Raw genomic sequence first — 20,845 nt, 5'->3', positions numbered from 1 at the left:
CAACATCATTAGTTATTAGGGAAATGCAAATCAAAACCATAAGATATCATTTCACATTCACTAAGATAGCTGTAATTAAAACAAAAAAGATAATAACAAGCAAGAACGAGGATTTAAAGAAATTGGAGCTCTCACACATTGCTGATAGAAATGTAAAATGGTGCAACTACTTTGGAAGACAGCTTGACGGTTCCTCAAAAAGTTAAACATAGAGTTATCATATGACCCAGCAATTCCACTCTTAGGTATACATCCAAGAAAGATGAAAACACAGATACACAAAAAACTTATATGCTAATGTTCACAGCAGCACTATTCATAATAGTCAAAAAGTGGGAACCACATATCTACCACCTAATGAGTGGATAAACAAAATGTATATCCATATAATGGATTTGGCCATTAAACAGAATTAGGTACAGATACATCCTACAATGTGGATAAACCTTGAAAACTTTATGCTAAATGAACAAAGCCAGATGCAAAAGACCATACACTGTCTGAGAGTTAAAAAGTGCATTAGTGGTTTCCAGGAGTTGTGGGGAAAGAAAGAATGGGGAGTGACTGTAATAAGTATGGGGTTTCTTTTTGAGTTTTGAAAATGTTCTAAAATTAGATAATGGTAATGGCTGCATTCTTGAATATACTAAAAATCATGAAATGAACACCTTAAGAGGGATGAATTCTATGGTATGTAAATTATGTCTCAATAAAGCTGTTAAAATAAATTAGAAAATTGAATCCAGAGATATATCATAGCTAAGTAGAGTTAACCTGGAAATGCAAAACTGTTTAAAAATTCAAAAATCAGTTGGTGTAATTCACCATATTAACGGTCTAAAGAAAAACCTCATCAACCAATCAATCAATTCAGAAAAAGTGTTTAACAAAATTCAACATCGATTCATACATGCACACACACACACACACACACACACAAACCCAACTCTCAGCAAACTAAGAATAGAAACAATAGAATAGAAAGGAATATCCTCAACCCGATAAAAATTATTCCTCTCTCTCAAAACCAGTTATAGCTAACATCATACAGAATGGTGAAAGTGAATGCCTTCTTCCTCACACTGGAAACAGACTGACAAGGAAGAAATGAAACTGTCCTTATTTGTATACAGCATGATTGTCCATGTAGAAAATCCCAAGGAATCTATAAAAGACCAACTCCTAAAACTAATTTTTTAAGTTTAGCAAAGTCACATGAATGACAAAATTATGAAGATAGAGAACAGATTAGTAGTTGTCAGAAACGAGGGTGGAAGGTAGGGAAGCAGGTGGCTGTGGCTTCAAAAGGGTACGAACAAGTGATCCTTGTGATGGAATTATTCTGTTTCTTGACTGTGGTGGTGGTCACATGAAGCTACATATGTATTAAAGTACATAGAACTAGGGGCGCCTGGGTGGCTCAGTCGGTTAGGCGTCCGACTTCAGCGCAGGTCACGATCTCACAGTCCATGAGTTCGAGCCCCGCGTCGGGCTCTGGGCTGATGGCTCAGAGCCTGCAGCCTGCTTCTGATTCTGTGTCTCCCTCTCTCTCTGCCTCTCCCCCGTTCATGCTCTGTCTCTCTCTGTCTCAAAAATAAATAAAACGTTAAAAAAATTTAAAAAAAACAAAAAAGTACATAGAACTAAATACACACAAATAGTGCATGTAAAACTGGTGAAGTATGAATAAGGTGAATGGACTGTATCAGTGTCAGTTTCCTATGATAGTGTACTAAAATTATGCAAAAATTGGGGGAACTGGGTAAAGGTTATACAAGTCTTTCTGTATTATTTTTTACAACCACAATTATGTCAAAATAAAAGGTAGCAAAGGGTCAATTGTAAATCTCATACTGCTAGTATGAGTCCAAAAAGGTACATCCACTCTGGAAAACAACTTGATAATTTCTTATCAAGTTAAACATGCGCTTACCATATGACCCAGCAATCTATCTCACTGCTAGATATTTATCCAGAGAAATACACTTATGTTCACACAAAAACTGTACAAGAGTATATTAAGCAGCTCCATTCATAATTGCCAAAAACTGAAAACAACTTCAATGTCTTCCAAGGGGTAAATGGATAAATAAACTGCTATATCCAGACACCAGAATACTACCCAGCAATAAACAGTACCAAACCACTGCTACATGCAACCGCCTGGAGAAATCTCAAAGGCATTATATTGAACGAAAGTTTCAAAAAGGTTACATATTATAGGATTCCATTTATATAACATTAAAAAAACCCCAAAACTATAGTCATGTAAACGAGTGGTTGCAGGAGTTAGGATGCGGGAAGGCAGTGATTACAAAGGGATAACACAAGGGAATGTTTTGGGTGATGTTACTGTTGGCATCCTGATTGTAGTGGTGGTTACAGGAATCTGGACATGTGTTAAAATTCACAGAACTATGTGCCAAAATGAAAAAGTCAGTTTTTCTATATGTTAATTTAAAAAATAAAAGACTTTTTTTTTCTTTTGGATTTTAAATCATGTATCTTTAGAAGAATAAAAGACATTTTTTAAATATTTTAAATTTTTAAAGGTTTAAAATTTTGACATTTCAATATTATAAATTAATACATTCAAAGAGGCCACTTAGGATTTCATCTGCAGGAAGATAACTCTAGATACAAGGAGATTTAAGAGAGTACTATCAGCTTCACTTCACAGAACACTATGGAGCTCACAGAGCGTTATATGAAAATTCCCTAACTCAAACTGGAACTAAGAAAAAAGAAAAACAATGGTTTTAGTGTAAAAAATGCTCAGTAAACACCAAGTAAAAGAACATTTATTTTAACGACCTTTACTTGAATTGTAGCTGCAGACAACGTGCTGAATAAGTGTCTGCTAATTTTTTCAACGTAAGAAGAGATTTAGTTTTGCTGACACACGAATGGTAGTTATAATAATCATCAAATAGTAAATAAAATGTTAAATAACCCATAAATAGACTAAAAGTCATTCAGATAATTTAAGACAAAGATGAGTTTTAGGACTTTTAAATTAAGATATGAGATTAAAAAATATGGCATTAGGTCAAATCAAGGATGATTTGCATTAGAATCAAATAAATTACCGCCTGTGGGGAAACAAAATATTAATTACTCCCATAAAACTTAAGTAAATAATCCAATATAAAATAGCTTTAAAAAATATCCTTAAATATTTCTTGAAGGCACATAGTATTTTAAAAATATATTCTAAATGCAATATTCAAGTCAGGGAAATGGTAAATACTATACATTCAAGTTAGCTAAGTTAAAAATGTTACTTAGCTACAATTCAGTATTTCTGTGAGCAAACAGGTTTCCAATTCTGGCTATGGTTATTCTGACTTTACAAACATATAATAGGCAGTTGGCTAATATATGAAATGGATCAGACCTTCAGCTGCTTCCAGACAGCTTCTGCATTAAAGTGAACCATCTACACAGAAATTCCAAATATGACATAAATCTGCATGTTCTGGATTTCCTTCACATTTTATGGAACATTGGTCCCACTGTAGCTATGATATCTGCATAGGGAGCACTCTGGCTCAGCTCAATAGCCCGCTGTTTTTTTAGGACAAGAAAGCTATAAAATTTGGCAGCAGCTTGTTTTCGGTCACTGTGTCTGCAGAGCTTCATCAGACTAAAGTACTGCATTCCCATCTTGTTGGATTCCTGGAAAAACCATTAGAAAAGAAGAAAGGAAAGAGAAACGACATCATTAAAAGTCCAGCAGGCTGTGGATGCATGATGAATAAAATATTGATATTTTTGATAAGGGAGTGTGAAATCCTTAAATAGAGAAATGCAAATGACTCATTAGTAAACTTAAAAAAAAATCATAGGTCACTGAATACAAGCTTGGCTCATTGAGAAAATGCATGCAAAAGAACTTTTAAAGTGTTATGCAAATTTCTAACGTGTTATACAAATGTTAGGTCTTTTAAAATTTTGATGTTAACGTAAATAAAGGGCCCTCGTGGAAGGTGCAATTAGTTTAGACTTGTAGGCAGAAAACAACCCACAGGACTTTGGGAGGCTTCAAATACAATGAAAATTATCAGCCTCATCAGGCTTCTTTTCCTTAAAGGTACTGGGGGGTGGGGGTGACTATAAACAACTATAGTGATAAATGTAAAATTATATTTATATATCTTAGTGGCAGAGGAATATGGCTTTATAAACACCTCCCAGTTTCTTGACACAGATCAAAATGATATCGGAGTCACCATAGGGCACCTATGAACCTACAAGAAAAAGTTGAGCTACAATAAAGCATTTAATTATGGATGAAGATAACGCCTTTTAGGAGGACTAGTACTTGGAATCAGATTTCTAGAATAGAAGTACAGATGAGGATGATTATTGAAAAAAAACCCACATTAGTGGGTTGCTTGGAGGTGTGGGAGGAGGACCAGTGGGAGAGATGGGACAAAAATTATCAAGAGGCACAAGGAAACTTTTTGGGGTTATGGATACATACGTTCACTATCTTGATTGTGGTGATGGTTTCACAGGTATATACATATGTCAAAATTGTTCTACTGTATTTTAAATAGGTATGATTTATTGTATGTTAATAATACCTCAATAAAGCTGTTTAAAAAAGTAAATAAATAAATGAAATATAAGGATGCTACAAAACAAAATGATAATTAATAACTAAGAAAAATTCCTGGAAAACAAAAAAACGTGAAAGCAGAAATAAAATTCAATAAAGACTAGAAGATAAAGTTGAAGAAATGTTCTAGAGGATAGGAAAAAAAGCAAAACAAAGGGAATTGATATAAGGGATAAAAGATTCTTTAAAATTTAAAGGTGCAATTCAGGGGATCAAACATCTGATCCACAGGCAATTCAGAAAGATAGAACAGATTAACAAGGAGGCAATTCAAGAAATACAATAAAATTTCCTAGAATTCAAGGACATGAACTTTCAGAATAAAGAAACCACTACATGGTCAGCACAATAAATGAAAAAAGACCCATATCAAAACACATCATCCTGAAATTTCAGACCACTAGGAGTAAAGAAAAGATCTAAAAGTTTCCAGAGAGAAAATAAAGGATTGCCAACCAAGCAGCATCTAGCTTTTCAGTAACAGCACAAGAAGACTAGACATGTTACAAAGCCTTCAACATCTGAAAGATACTATTTTCAAACTAGGTTCAGAGACATACAATCAAGTTAAAGGTAAAATAAAGAAATTTTCAGATTTGAATATAGGGTGTATATCTCCTATGCGCTCTTTCTCTCAGAAATTATGAGAGGATGTTAACCACCAAAAAGTTCAAAGTAAAGGAAGATCAAAGCATCGAGAACTAGAGAAACTAATATAGGAAAGAGACAAAGGAATTCCCATGTTATGATAAAGGAATGTCCCAAGACAAAAACTACAGAAAAGACCTAGAGAGCAGCTAGTCCAATTAGAATAAAAGGATGATGAGCTCTGGAAAGAGTATCTTCAAGAAAAAAAAAAATGGAACTGATGAATCAATTGATATATTTGCCCATACTAAACGGGGTTTCATTATATGTCAGAGAATTTTTAAAAAGAATTAAGGATGAGTATATAGACACTAAGCAAATGGGGGAAATGAGGTAATGATTTAAAAAAAAAGCACTATAAAATTGTCAAGAAAAGAAATGCAATGACAATAATTTTTACATAGTCTTTGGGGTTTTTTTATTAAAAAAATTTTTTAACATTTATTCATTTTTGAGAAACAGAGAGAGACACAACGTGAGTGGAGGAGGGGCAGAGAGAGAGGGAGACACAGAACCTGGAGTAGGTCCCAGGCTCTGAGCTGTCAGCACAGAGCCTGACACGGGGCTTGAACCCATAAACCACAGGATCATGACCTGAGCAGAAGTTGGACGCTTAACTGACTGAGCCACTCAGGTGCCCCTCCATAGTAACAGTAACTGCTGATTGTCTGTTACTATCCATTCTTGTCTTCCATAGGAATAGAATTACTAGCTGAGCCCAAAGCTACCAGACAAAGGACTACATTTCCCAGCTAGATGTGGCAAAGTGACTAAGTCCTAGGCAGTGAAATGTGGGAAGTGATACACACAATCTCTGTTGTACACTTAAAGAAATTTTTGCTGCTGAACAGAATGTAGACATGATGGGTACTTAGCCATTTTTGATCCTGGGAATAAAGGAAATGAGATAAAGGTAACCTAGGTCTCTGATATTTTGTGAGCAGAGCAGCCATACCAGGTTATACTTTATCTTTTTAAACCACTGGTATTTTGGCTCTTAGTCAAAATCAAACCTGCATCATAACTGTTACAATTATTGTAAACACTGAATATTGTGCTAAAAACAGACTGGGGTTAGGGGAGATATAACTCAGCAAAATATTCATTTTATGTTGAAAGAAGTTAACAGGTAAAATTTAAAGCTGAAATATCAAGAAAGAACAGTAAGAACATATGATTAGAAATATAGATATAAATGCTAAAAGAAACAGCTGAACATAGTTGCCTCTGGTGAGTAGGACTTAGAGATAAGGAGGAGTAGACAAAAATCTTCTGTGTTTCCTTTTCATTCTTATAGCATAGAACTATGTAACTTTTAAAATTATATACATGTATTATTTTGATAAAAATATAAGTTAAATTTAAAATTATCTGTTTTACTCTTATACTATTTTTTTTTAAGAGAGAGAGAAAACGCACCCGAGTGGGGAAGAGGAGCAGAGGGGGGCAGAGAGAGAGAGAATCTTAAGCAGGCTCCATGCTCCTCGTGGAGCCTGACACAGGGCTCGATTCCACGACTGTGGGATCACAACCCTGGGATTATGAGCAAAGCCGAAGTCAAGAGTCAGACACTCAATCTACTGACTTATCCAGGTGCCCCACTCTTATGTTATTATAAACTTAGTTCCATATAGAGAATTGGTTGATAGCCTCCTAAACCCAAGAACGGGAAATACACTAGATGTCTAGAGGTCTGATTATAGGTAAGAAGTTGCTTAGAATATGCAGGCACCAAAAGCAAACTCTCATAGTTAGCCCTGGGTATACTGCTCAAAATCATTTCATTCTAGTGGAATTTGGTCTCAACAAAAAAATAATGAAAATGATTTTTTTAAGTTTATTTATTGAGAGAGAGAGAGAGAGAGAGAGAGAGAGACAGAGACAGAGATAGCACATGCAATTCAGGGAGGGGCAGAGAGTGAGAGGGAGAGAGAGAATCCCAAGCAGGCTCCACACTGGCAGCATGCCTGCATGCCCGACGGAGGGGCTTGAATTCACGAACTGTGAGATCATGACCTGAGCCAAAACCCAGAGTCGGACACTTAACTGACTGAGCCACCCAGGCACTTCAAAAATGATTTCATTTTTATTAATGTCTAGAAGATTGAAGTCAACATTTTATTTATTTTGAAAAAAAAAAATAGGATTGACAAACCCTATCATCTTACCTGCAAGCTATTTAACATCTTAAGAATTCTTCCATTCCACCTCTCTGCCTCAAAATTTTGTTGATTCCCCAATGACTCCTGTTTGAATGAATAATAAAATACCTCAATGAAACAAATTTTACTGAATGCTACTATTTGCTAAGCACAGTGTTAGCTGCTACAAGAAACCCAACCATAACACTGGGTCCTGCTAAATAAAGGAGCTTATAGTCTGACAATAGAATAGGAAACATACAGCTTTAGATCAGTCTTTGTAGGATTATATCTATGCTGCCTAGGTGATGAGGGGCTCCAGAGTAGGAGATTCTGCAGTCTTTACTGGTAATGCATACCAGGGCACTGTGATCTTACTTCCAAAAGTTAAGTCAGCCATGACTTGGTTAGGACTATCCCAGCTCTCTGGTCAATTTGAACTGAGTTGACAGGGTAAACATAAAGCTATAGAAAAACTGCATTGTAAAGGCCTTTATGTGAACTTCCCTGGTGATACAGAAGCTCTAAGTAATAAATGATGTTTAGCAATTTGTGTACAATTGGGTTAGAACCTTTTGGATTTCAAGGGTAACCTGTCCAAAAGAGATCAACCCACTTCCTATCATATTATCTGAATAGATTAGTTCTTTTCAGGCTTTAAAGCTTAGCCACCTTCAGAAACACCTCAATATTTAAAAACAGTCAAGTTGAAATCCCTTCACAGGAACTCATTCTAAGCTCTTATCACCTAACACTTTATGAGCTAGGAACAGAATTGGGCATAGGAAAGGTGCTGATGAATCTGACAAAAGAGCAAGCCTACAAAGTGCAGGAGCGGGGGGTGGCAGGGACGAAGGTGGCACAAATCTGAACTACTTTATAATTTTTCCCAGGCTAGCTCTGACCATGCAACCCAATACCTTCTGTGTCATCCTTATCAGAGGTGCAATGTTTGTCAAGCCTTCATGTGTACCTTTGAAGCCAAGACACTTCCCACAGTGTTTTCAATTTCACAGACTCCAAGATGATTTCAGAAAGTTCCAGAATATTCTGGATAGTATTTTAAATCACCTAAAGCTAAGGGGACCGGTGAGTCCTCATTTCTACTAGCTATGCCGGCTTCCTGGTCCTGATTATATAGCATCCTTTCTTATGCTCCAAAAGGGGTGATCTGAAAATATGGTCACTTCATTCTGAAGAGTTTTCCGAATCTCTCCAGGTACAATTTATTTTTATTTCTTTCTGGTCTGTCCTGGGATAAATGAATTCACCCAATTGCTAACGTTTATTATATTGTTAAATACACAAATGCTGTTTTTCATATATAAAAAGCAGTGGCCCAACTCTTTGGTAAAGATCCATGAGATTGCAGCTTCACCTATATCGCACAACTAAACTAACCAGGAAAAGGCTCAGAAAAAATAGTCTATGCGCTTTGCTGAAGCCTGTCTACTTGATCTATCTGGACACCCTACAGCTGAATCCATTGTGTGGAAAGCCCAGTGGATTATTAAAAACAGCTGAACTTGTGCTGTGTTGTGGTTTGCTTGACCATGTATGAAAATAACCTGTGTCTACAGAAGCAAAGAGAAAGGCGAAAATTAACCAACCCTCTTCTGGCTTAGCTGTTTGGATATTTCAGGTAGAAAATTCAGGTATCTTTCCCGTCTTAGATTATCCAGAGAATGCAGTGTTCTCCACATATGAAAAAACAATCTAATAGTCTCGGAACTCATTATAAAGATTATTTAGTTAAGAACAACTTATTTATGGCATTAATAGCTATTTTGATATTATTTAATAGGAATTCATTACAATCTTAAAAATGCCTTCAGCACTGTGGTACAAGGACTAGAGAAAGAAGACAGTAATACACATGAAGTCAGGTAAGTCCATGTTACTTCTCGCTTTGCTATTTAATTGTGACCCTTTGAGCAGACCATTTTCTCTTTCTGATCTCTAAAAATCTCGGACAGTATAGGCCTTGAGCCATATAATGTTTTGGATAAAAATTGTTTTGTTTTTTGTTTTTTTATTCGTAAATGAAGTAAAATTTCAAATGCCATAGGATGTACCTCTAATATAGCTCTGTTTCTTTAAAGCTGTTACAAGAATAACTCAACAGTGATTCTCAATATTTTTAACCTATGACTACCTTTGATAATATAAAAATCCCATAGTTTTACTTAAAATTATTTGAAGTTTCAAAATAAATTAAAGAAAGAAAAAAGGTCAAAGCAATTCTGAGTATGTTTTATCAAACTACTGACACATCTCTTTGTTGAGATCACTAAATAATTCTAGAAAGCAACATGATCGCTCTAAAATCAAGTTTTAGGTAAATAAAGTGTTAACTATTTAAGAACAAAGTTTTTAAGAAAATTTTCAAGACTATGAATATATTTACCAATTCAACTGGACTATTTTCAATTTCTTGTGCTAAGACGGCATTCGTTAAGGAAGATTCCTCAGTAGCTGAAGATACCACTTCAACAACATCCTCCTAAAGCAAATTAGGGAAATACAGGTAGGTCATCACAGTAGTAGTAGTTTTCATAGGAACAATTTTATTTTGCTAAATGCTTTCATCACATGAATGCTCATTTCTAAAACTGATTTATTTATTTATTTATTTTAAATTTTATTTATTTATTTTGAGAGGTAGAGCACAAGCAGCAGAGGGGCAGAGAGAAGGAGAGACAGAATCCCAAGCAGGCTCTGTGCCATCAGCGCACAGCCAAAAGCGGGGCTCAAACTTACGAAATGTGAGATGATGACCTGAGCGGAGATCAAGAGTTGGACGTTTAACCAGCTGCGCCACCCAGGCACCCCTCTGAAACTAGTTTAAAATACCACCTGCATTCGCAAAATATTATTCCTGAAATATCCCAGGTAGGCAGCCCCTGTTCTCCATAAGCCTCCCACAGATGAAGAACTGGCACATTCCTGCCCTCTTTGTTGCCTATCTTTTCTAGCCCCGTTTTCTCCACCACTGCAGACCCCACATCAAACATATTTTTGGCTGAGTGGCTGAGACCACTTTCCTTTGAAGCATTTTGTCCAGCCCCAGCCCCTGCCTCTATCCTCATGCCAGTACCAGGTGGCAGAGGAAGACGCACTGTAAGCACAGGGGGTGAAAATGGGGGAAGTGATATTAACATCTCTACCTAGGGCCATGACACGATTCTTGCCACCACTGCTGGAGCTGTCGCTGGCAAAAGGGAAGGAAAACTATGTCCTCTGAAAGAGGAGCAAAGGCACAGAGAAGAAGGAAAAAGAGAGAGCCAGAAATTCTCCATTCCTTATCATCTCCTTTTTTCATTGCTATAGAAGCTGTTGGGCCCCGTTTTCATCTTTAACCAGTCTTCAGGTAGGAGCTTCCTTCAACAAAGCTTCCTTGATTTTTCATTGCAGCTTTCAGAATGTTTAGTGAGTATCAGGAGTTGCATTTTATTCTTTAACATGCATGTTTGTGGAGACTTATGTCTTTTCCCTTTTAATCTCTATGAATATTCTACATTTTAGACTCTCAATTTTGCAGTTACTTTACATAAAAAATGCTTTATAAAGATTTGAAAATGACTAATCAGAATCAATACTTTTCTGTCCTGTCAATGTGCTCCCATTCCTGACTGTATTTCACATCTGTTCACCGTTTTTGGAAGCAGAATAAGAATGGAATTGAAGGCTAAAGCATAAGTTAGGGCAGAGGAGCTAAATGGTTCAAGAGAACTCATACATCAATCTCTTCAAGCATGAGGGAAAAATCTGTTTTGTTAATATGTTAAAAAATCATGAACTAAACAAGCTTGCCTGATCATAATTTTCAGTAGGTGCACTCTAAGAAATGCCTGAGCCCAAATAAGGAAGATATTGGCAACCTAATAATTCAATATCTAGTATACTATCAAGTATTTAGCAAAATACATTCTGTGTTAGTGCGTTGTGAAATTGTCTTTCCTTCCAAGAGCATTCAGTTTCAATGTGGACTGACTTTGAATTCCCTGAGTGGTTATCAAAATGCAGTGATGATGGAGCAAACCAGAAGAGCACTGGTTTCTTTTTATCTGGTGTGGCTATATCTGTACAATCACTAAAGTGACAATAGGAAAAATATATTTAAAAAAAATTTTTTTAATGTTTATTTATTTTTGACACAGAGAGAGACAGAGCATGAACGGGGGAGGGTCAGAGAGAGGGAAACACAGAATCTGAAACAGGCTCCAGGCTCCGAGCTGTCAGCACAGAGCCCGACGCGGGGCTCAAACTCACGGACCGCGAGATCATGACCTGAGCCAAAGTCGGCCGCTTAACCGACTGAGCCACCCAGGAGCCCCAGGAAAAATATTTTAAAGCACACTGTTTCCAACTATGTTTTTAAATAACGATTTTTGAATAAAAATTATGTCTTCAAATAAAATTTTTAAAAAATTTTTCTTTGGTCATGGATCTTCAGATAGTCTCTTGGATTCAAGGCTAAGGTAATTATAGGTCTAAAACATATTCTTAGAGGTGGGAAGAGTGACTTTCTGATCAGAAACAAAACATGGGTGTATTGTCTAGAGTCCTAAAAACATTCCATGATATACTGAATGTAGGGCCTAAGAGGATTTTCAGGATATAACTGGATTCAAGTACAATCACTTATTTGATTACCATGCAAATTATTTCAGCATGAAACTACTATCTTCTTATTTACTCTCTTAAACTTCTAGAAAATACTGTTCTACAGATGAAAATCATGCTTTACATACCACTGCCCCTTACCAAACAAATTATGGACTAACATAAGACTAAATATAAACTATAAATGTAAGAAGACGTGTCAGAGTCTCAAGTTTCCTTCACTGTATCTGTGTCAGAAAAATAATGCTTTTATGATTCTCTTTGGTTAACTTACCTCAGAATTAATATTTTTATTGGTATCCTCATGAGAGCTACACTTCGGTCCATTGATCACATCCTTCCAAGTTTTGGGTTGACTTAAGTCTTGCCGAGAATTTGGCTCTTCCATCACGGAGGTCTCTGAATTAGTAAGTAGAGAAGATTTCACCAAACTATCTTTCAAACTTAAATTGGGATATGGTTGTTACAAAAGAAAACTTCTGACAGAAAACTTGGAATCTAAGAATTTAAGCAAAGTGTACACAAACTTTCTTATAGTTTCCCAAGTCTCACATGTTTATCTTCCCTTGTCCCTTGTCTGCTTCTTATCACCTCCCTCCCCATGGTCCACCTACTGTCTCCTCCACACTCACTCCCAAACAGGCACTCACAAGATAACATGGATAGTTCAAGCCCATCTTGGTGTATTGTGTGGCAGATTTTAATGCCTTCAGGACAGGTGATCACGAAGCAGAGATTCACTTATTACATAAGTTGGTTTTATTATTCCTTTATAATAGTCACAATAATAATCAGCAATTATCAATACTCCAAGTAGCTTCTGGGTGGATGGAAATTTCTACATCTCAGATTCATTGTACTGTTGAAATGCTATTCTTATCACTAGGTGACTTTTCCTTTTAGTTGTCTTAAAGTGAAACACTATCCTACAAGATAAAATAATTTTATCTGTTGAAGTTTTGTGAGTACTGCCTGTAGGGATGAGGGAGGTAGGAAGGAGTGAGATTAGGAGGAATCCACATAGTATATATACTTCATCTTTTTAGTGTACTTGTTGAACAAAAATTAATCTGCAAAGAAAAAAGGCAAGGCTGATGTAACAATTTCTCTTAAGCTGAAATATTCTTCTAGAGATAGCATTTATACTTGGGAATATGGAATTGGATCCCATCTTCATTTTGAAATATAAAATGACATTTTTGTTTCTATAACAATCCCCTCAACACCAACAGTTAGGATGTCTCACCTATTATGTTTTCATTTCCCACTTCTTCCCTTACTGATTCCTTCTGTATCAATTTCCTTCCAAGTTTAAAGCCAGAGGACAGAAAGCACTTTGTAAACAACTGTAAAAATATACACTCCTATTACTTGCTTTTGTACAAGCAAAGCAATTCAATAAAATACAAGCACATATGCTAAAAAGTGGAAACTATAATTCAGGCACACGCATCAAGCAAATTAATTCAAAAGTAAGGGAGTATTTTTCACCAGTTTATATTCTGTTGTATACATGAACGTAAATATGCATTTATTTATTTATAACCAAGCACTGCAACTATGTAAAAAGATGGAAACTATTACCATTTTCAGTTCTGCATGAGTCATATCCTGGGCAGGACTTGACAGAAGTATGTCCACTCCTCCCTTCTTCTTCCACATCATCAGTCTTCGGGTAGGAGGTGCAAGTTCCAAAACCATGAGTGTGTCCGTAAAGGAAGTAAGCTGTTTATGCATAATTTTGCTACTGATCTCCTTGACTGGATCTATGAGCAATTTCCTCTTTTTGCCTTTTCTTTTCTCAGCAAGGTCTAAATATAAGAAATAGACACAAATGGGATTGGTTGTACAGCTTTGTAAAATGATATTCTAGACACTGCATACCTAAGAAATGTCTACCACAATGCAACCTACAGAGTTGCCATGGGAAGAATATCCCTTTCTCTCTACTGAAAATTATGCTTCATGAGACTTTTGCACAGCTAGAGTATCTGAGCAGCCAATAGTTGATGCAGTTTATAACGTGTTCCTTCAAAGTGCTTAGGAGGGACTCTGTTGACCTACCAGGTAGATTAACTCAGGAAATGTGGAGCAGACAACATAATGGGAGGGAAGTTGCTCAATTTTGAAGTTCCCTAAGATATCTATATAACAGGATATTCTGAAACATCAATTTGTATTTGTCAAGTATATTTTTCCCTCCTCCACTGAAATTCATACACAAATTCCAAGTATGCAAAAGGGGAGGGTTAGGTTTCCCAGAATGGATGAAGATCTGAGATCAGATGGAGCCAGAAGGAACAGTAACCTGCTTGCTAACGTGCCTTAGTAAAATCCTGGGAACATGATAAGATCCCAGAAGGGCTGGTTGTGTGATGACCCCAGAGGCTATATGGGCTGAGACAGTAGATACCACAAACTGTTGTGGTTGATGACCAAAGTTTCCCTTCCACCTGCCACACTCCCAAATTTTGATACCACATGGCTTAGGATAGATAGGGGAGCTATACAGATTGAAACTTTTGCCAACCCAGTGGGATAGAGGCTCCGAGTTGAATGTGGTAAATAAAAAAACTTGAATGCTTTATTCCTTGCATGCCTGAGTTTATAACTGAAATTCATATCAATTATACTACTTGAAACCAGGATGTTCTTACAAGGTCAAGTTATATATTATATTCATATTTATTTTTTATTCCTAAAAATATGCTTCAGGTTAAATGTTAGAGGGCACAGACCTCTCTTCTGATCCTTTTATTCTGCCTTATTTTATATGCATGTGCATGTTTATTTATCTTTCCAATCAGACTACAAGCTTCTTAAAAGCAGGTACTATTGTTGGTACCTGGGTGGCTCAGTCATTGAGCATCCGATGCTTTGATTTCAGTTCAGGTCATGATCTCATGGTTTGTGAATTCAAGCCCCTCATTGGGCTCTACGCTGACACTGTGGTGCCTGCTTGGGATTCTCTCTCCCTCTCTCTGTGCCCCTTCCTGGCTTGCATGCTCTCTCTCTCTCTCTCTCTCTCTCTCTCTCTCTCTCAAAATAAATAAATAAACATTAAAAAAAAACAAAAAAATCAGGTACTATGTCTTCTTAACTCCTGTGCCCAACAGAGAGTAATGGTTCAATAACTACTGGCATTGAACTGAGTTTTATATTTTCCAATTTCCCAAACTGGGTGTATGGTTTGACCAGGACTGACTATAATGAAAGAATTACCTCAAATTTCCTCCACACTCTTTCCCTACCCTTTCCCTATTGTATTGCAAATGTTATTACTAGGTTGGCTACTTCCTATAATATTTCACAGATTATCTCACAGTAAATAAGATAGTAGCGTAACAAAAATAAAAAACAAAACCATGAATGACGCTGACCTGAAACATCAATTGGGTCAAGGGTAAATCCATGTTCTTCATTTGATAATGTGATTTCATCCATTTTTTCATTTTCAGGTAGACAGATACACTCTGAATTATCTGGTTCTACTAATAACATCACCATAAAAAGAATTATTAGAAAAATAACAGTTATGTTTAATCTAGATGCTTATATGAGAATGAAAGCAAAAGATAAACTAATTGAAGATTTACATTGCTAACTGGAGCCAAAACTGATTTTTAGAATCATGTGCTTAAGAGTGTTGAAGAGACACAGAGATTATATGGTCTGGGGCCCAGTGTCTAGGTGAGTCATGCATCGTCACCTTCTTCTGCACATGTGACATCTAAGGCTGGACTTAGTAGAAACAGTGGTAGCAACCACAGTAAATGACTGACATAAATTTGATTGTGTCTGCTAAAAAAAATTTGTATTCTGGGGGTGACTGGGTAGCTCAGTTGGTTAAGCAACCGATTTCGGCTCAGCTCATGATCTTGCAGTCTGTGGGTTCAAGCCCTGCATCAGGCTCTGTGCTGGCAGCTCAGAGCCTGGAGCCTGCTTCATATTCTGTCTCTGTCTCTCTCTCTCTGCCCCTCCCCCGCTCATGCTCTGTCTGTCTCAAAAGTAAATAAATGTTAAAAAAAATTTTTTTAATTTGTATTCTGTTAATACTTAATTATTAGTTGACCCATAAAGGACCATAAATAAATTTGTGTCATCTCTCTTTTTCACATTTTAAATTTCTACTATGTGTTAGGAAGGAAATGTAACATAAGAAAGAATGAGGAATCAAAATGGGGCTATTTGTACTTTCAATTCTTAAGAAAAATCATACAAAAATACTTCAAATGATCTGAGGTACCTTCACATGAATTTCAAGTAGAAAATATCCCCACATTTGTAATTTCTCTCAAATTGTATACAGATTGTCCAGTTATATTAATGTCAATATGGTATTAATATTAATAATTAATAATCATAGCAATGTCAAATATTAATGATGTTTCTAACATGTAACACATATTATTTTAATGACTCAAAGGCATAGTATTTTTTTTTTATTTTACAATAAAATATTTTAATCTTGGTTACGTACTTTTTACAAACATAGTTTATCGAAGTGGTTGGAAATAATATTATTTTGTTAGTCATTACTGACTTTTTAATTGTTTATGCCAGCTAGAAAAATCATCTGCACATCATTTAGCGAAAATAACCAAATTCTGTTTTACCGAAAATACAGTGGACTTGTCGTGCATTAAGAAACCTTTTTAAATGTTGAAATATTGAAACCCTGTCAGCAAAAGTGAAATTACAAATAGTTTGCCATTTATCAAAAATTTATTTATCTGTTTTGCTTTGGGAATAATTTTTAATAGCTGTATACAACTTGTATTTATGCCGATCAACAGTTTCTCAGTACTGAAGAGTTGCTGTAAGAGCTTTGTTAAATTTTGCATTTGCAAATATTAAAGAACAGGAAAAATAATAAAACAACATTTTAAATATTTACAGTTAACGTAATTACTTTGCATATGTACTGTCCTAAAAAATTGGCTTAAAAGTTTTTTTTTGACTGATTAAAATTATATTAAATGGAAAGTTTTTTTTTTATTTTTTTGACTGATTAAAATTATATTAAATGGAAAGTTTTATTTTATTTTTATTTTTTTTATTTTATTTTTTTATGAAATTTATTGACAAATTGGTTTCCATACAACACCCAGTGCTCATCTCAAAAGGTGCCCTCTCAAAGGCATAGTATTTTGCCAGAGTATTTAGATGTGCTCTCATATCAAATAAACCCAATCCTGGTTAAATACCACTGTTGTACCTTTCTCGGAACCTAGTTTCCTATTCCATATTGTCCACAGTCAGACTCAAAAGAGTTTGAGGGACAACATTCTTTATTATTTTTCACTATATTATATTGCTACTTAAACCGAGCAAGTTGTAAGGTTTAATTTGCACATCACTATCTGTTCACTTTCTACACAAAAGATAATTTCATCATACCCACTATAGTATCAGGAGGCTCAGGAGGCAGGGAAATTTCTCTGTTCAAATGCATGTCTTCTAACAGGATATTTTGGTCATCTTGCAATAGATTGTCTTGAAAAACACAATAAATACTTCTGTCACAGAATTGAATCTGTCATTTTTTCACTAAACGTTTAATTGACATTATTGTATATAAAGATTATAAACAGATACAAAAATGAATCAACCTTACTTAAGTAGATTTGATTGGCTACATAGACTATCATATTTCATGCAGGATAATATAGAACTTTATATATTTTATTTCCTTTCCCTTATTAAATAGATGTTTAATTTCAGGAGATATTTACTAAACTAATACTGTGATAGTAATCTTGTTACAAAGCCATATTTAAACTCCAAATCAAGAAGTGAAAGCTTTCAAACTTCTTTGGTAGATACCTAAGGTAGAACCACAATTTTTTCATAATTTTGAAATTTCAAAAAGTTTGCCACAACCAGTCCTTTAAAGTAAACTAGAGAATCTAAAAAAGACTTGTTATATAACCATCACTATCTTTAAAATACAGGTATGTGTATTCGGATTTCCCAGTTTTTGCCTACTCCATTTCTATGATTCTTTTATAGTAACATCATGATATAAATATAAAATTGCAATATAAAATGTTGGACAGATCCTTAGAATAGCTGTTTCACAATTTCTCTGTTTCTCTTAAGGGAAACAATGATTCCAATATACGGTCTAATATATCTTGTGAGGAAATATACTAACTTCATTCCTTCCCCTCTAAAAATTAAGAATTTGTAAAAATAAAAACAAGTAGTATTTTATAACCTTTAGGGAAAATGTGTTTAAATAGATGCCTATTTACTTAGATCTAGCCTAAATGTTTAAATACACCACAGACTTTGAAATGTATGTAAAAAATGTATTGACTAAAAAAAAAAAAAAGTATTTATTTAGGGGCCCTTGGGTGGCTCAGTTGGTTGATTTCAGCTTGGGTCATAATCTCACGGTTCACGGAATAGAGCCCCACATCAGGCTCTGTGCTGGCAATGTGGAACCTATTTGGGATTCTCTCTCTCTCTCTCTCTCTCTCTCTGCCCGTGACCCTCTTGCACGTGCACGCGTGTGCTCTCTCTCTCTCTCAAAATAAATACTTTATTTTTTTAAATGTTTATTTATTTTTGAGAGACAGAGACAGAGAGAGGAAGAGTATGAGGAGGAGAAGGGCAGAGTGAGAGAGAAAGGGAGACACAGAATCCGAAGCAGGATCCAGGCTCTGAGCTGTCAGCACAGAGCCTGACACGGAGCTTGAACCCACAAACCGCGAGATCATGACCTGAGCTGAAGTCTGATGCTTATCCAACTGAGCCACCCAAGTGCCCCTAAATAAATAAGCTTCTAAAAAATGCACTGATTTATATGACACGGGGCATACCTGACATTTTAGTTTAATATAATAAGCCTATTAATACATTCTTAGCATGACTGAAATAAATATCCAATTTCTTTTTTTAATATCCAATTTCTGTATAACCAGACAACATACCAATCATCTCTCCTGCAGCCCCTTCATCTCCAAATCCATCTCCACTGTCATAGAACAGAGATTTTTCTCCAATGAGGCTTTCGGAACTATGTTCAACTAAAGGACCACTGGAATCCAGCAATATGTTGTCATCAAAAAAGCTACGTCTTCTGAGAATTTCAGATTCCTCCCCTAAATAAATACATATCATTAATACTGAGTTAGCCATAGAAACATAGAGTTTTAGGGTTAGATGGAAATTCAGATATCTTCTTGTACAGACCATCCCATTTTACAGATAAGAAAAATGAGAGCTAAACTTATTTGCATAGTCAACTGAAGTCATTCAGTTAATCAGTAGAGGCTGGATTTCTAGTCTAACGCTTTTCCCAAAACAATAGGGAAAAAACATTAGGATAGAGTCTTTAGTTGTGGTTCAGTTTAATAATTACCCAGAATGATTTCTTCTACTTCAGATAGTCATGTCCTGCTTGATCAAGTATTATTTCATATTATTTCAAGTACAATTGCTTGCATTGTTTATCCACAGTGGGGATTTGGAAAATAAGGAGCACATCTGCCTTCTTGGGAATGGAAAGGTAGATAAAATATTAAATAATGGGTTTACAACATTCATTCAATAAGTATTTAATGAATGGGTATTAGGCAATCTGCTAGGTATTAGAGATACAGTGATAAAAAAGACAAAACCCAATCAGCTAACATTAACCGAGTACTTATTATGTGCATTATATTACGTAATAGAAGATACTATTATAATCCTACATTTAGACAAGAGAACATGTCCATAGAAAGGTTTTATAATTTGCACACAGTCATACCCTAATAAATGACAAAGCCAGTATCTGAACCCAGCGGAGACAGTGATAGTTAAAACTTACACTGGTAAAATATTTTGCAAAATGGAGACTTATGAGAGCAAACTCTTAAGACACTGACAGTAGCAGGTAGAATGAACTCCCGGCTTCCAACTGACTTGTTTCCAGATTGGTTGTCAGCACATGTATATTCTTAATGTTCTTTCCCTTCCATGGGTTTGAATCTCTAGGTCCAGGAGTCTGAAACCCCAGAGATCAGACAGAGGTTGTCGTTCTCCTCCCTTTCTCACAACCCATGTTAGTGCTAGTTAGTAAACAAAATCATGCAGTATCACTTATATTAAAATTCTTCTATAGGCTTTTATCTTGTAGAAAGGAAGAGTTGAAAAAGGCAAGCTTCATTGTACTGGATTAAAGATTTGCTCAACAGAAAAGGCTAAAAAATCAAAAACAAAAGTAAACTAAAACTATGTTCATATCTTCCAGGAGCAGCTTGAAAGCTCTCAAAAGAAAAACTAGCCTTGGTCAATAAGATAATAACATTTTTGAACAGACACTATATTCGGAGCACTGAGCATCACAAGAACCTGAGATTATTCAAATAAATTAAAGAAATGATCATCGCTTTCAATCTTACATTGTAATTCAGAATAGGATGGATTAATATTAAACATTTCTTAGAAGACATTAGGTTTGAGCTAGTTTTTGAAAGAGAGAAAAATCACCTATTGGTGAAAAGAACTGAAGGAGGGAATGAAGGAAATAACTCTGTGATGCTGCTAGTAGTATCTCAATTTTACAAATAGGGTAGTAAGTCTCAGAGAAGCTAGGTGATTTGCCCAGTATCACACAGCAAGGCAATAGAAAAAGCTGATGCAAACTCAGATCTGTTCGTACACTGAGAAAATGTTCTTCCCCCTTTTTGAATTGTAGGAGACACAGGCTGAGAACAACTAAATTATTGGCTGGTAATATATTTTCTTAACTAGAGCAAAAAGTCTGTATCAAGAGTAAAACAAATAAAGTTGATAAAATACAGAAGGTGATAAA

General features: G+C 35.5%; 1 protein-coding gene and 1 long non-coding RNA gene across 3 annotated transcripts in view; one reads left to right on the top strand and one right to left on the bottom strand.

Moving 5' to 3' along the window:
• Positions 1-1,763: 1,763 nt before the first annotated feature.
• RAD21L1 (RAD21 cohesin complex component like 1) overlaps positions 1,764-20,845 on the bottom strand; it is a 31,015-nt gene continuing 11,933 nt past the window's right edge. Inside the window, exons 6-14 of one of the 2 annotated variants that reach the window (XM_045053789.1) lie at positions 18,978-19,148; positions 17,440-17,535; positions 15,420-15,530; positions 13,624-13,850; positions 13,286-13,385; positions 12,314-12,438; positions 9,821-9,916; positions 7,441-7,518; positions 1,764-3,678 (exon numbers count right to left, since the gene is read on the bottom strand). In XM_045053789.1, coding sequence (XP_044909724.1) covers positions 3,490-3,678; positions 7,441-7,518; positions 9,821-9,916; positions 12,314-12,438; positions 13,286-13,385; positions 13,624-13,850; positions 15,420-15,530; positions 17,440-17,535; positions 18,978-19,148 — 1,193 coding nt within the window. In that variant the 3' untranslated portion in view covers positions 1,764-3,489. The remainder of the gene's footprint in view (positions 3,679-7,440; positions 7,519-9,820; positions 9,917-12,313; positions 12,439-13,285; positions 13,386-13,623; positions 13,851-15,419; positions 15,531-17,439; positions 17,536-18,977; positions 19,149-20,845) is intronic. The other variant, XM_045053790.1, reaches the window with a different exon arrangement.
• Positions 8,998-9,944, top strand: LOC109498044. The gene is made up of 3 exons (XR_002154600.2): positions 8,998-9,055; positions 9,218-9,299; positions 9,858-9,944. It is a non-coding gene; the product is annotated as an uncharacterized LOC109498044 (long non-coding RNA).

The sequence above is a fragment of the Felis catus genome, chromosome A3 (genome assembly GCF_018350175.1).
Source record: "Felis catus isolate Fca126 chromosome A3, F.catus_Fca126_mat1.0, whole genome shotgun sequence".
NCBI lineage: Eukaryota > Metazoa > Chordata > Mammalia > Carnivora > Felidae > Felis > Felis catus.
Note: the sequence above shows the minus strand (reverse complement) of the source record. Positions and strands in the feature narration are given on the sequence as shown.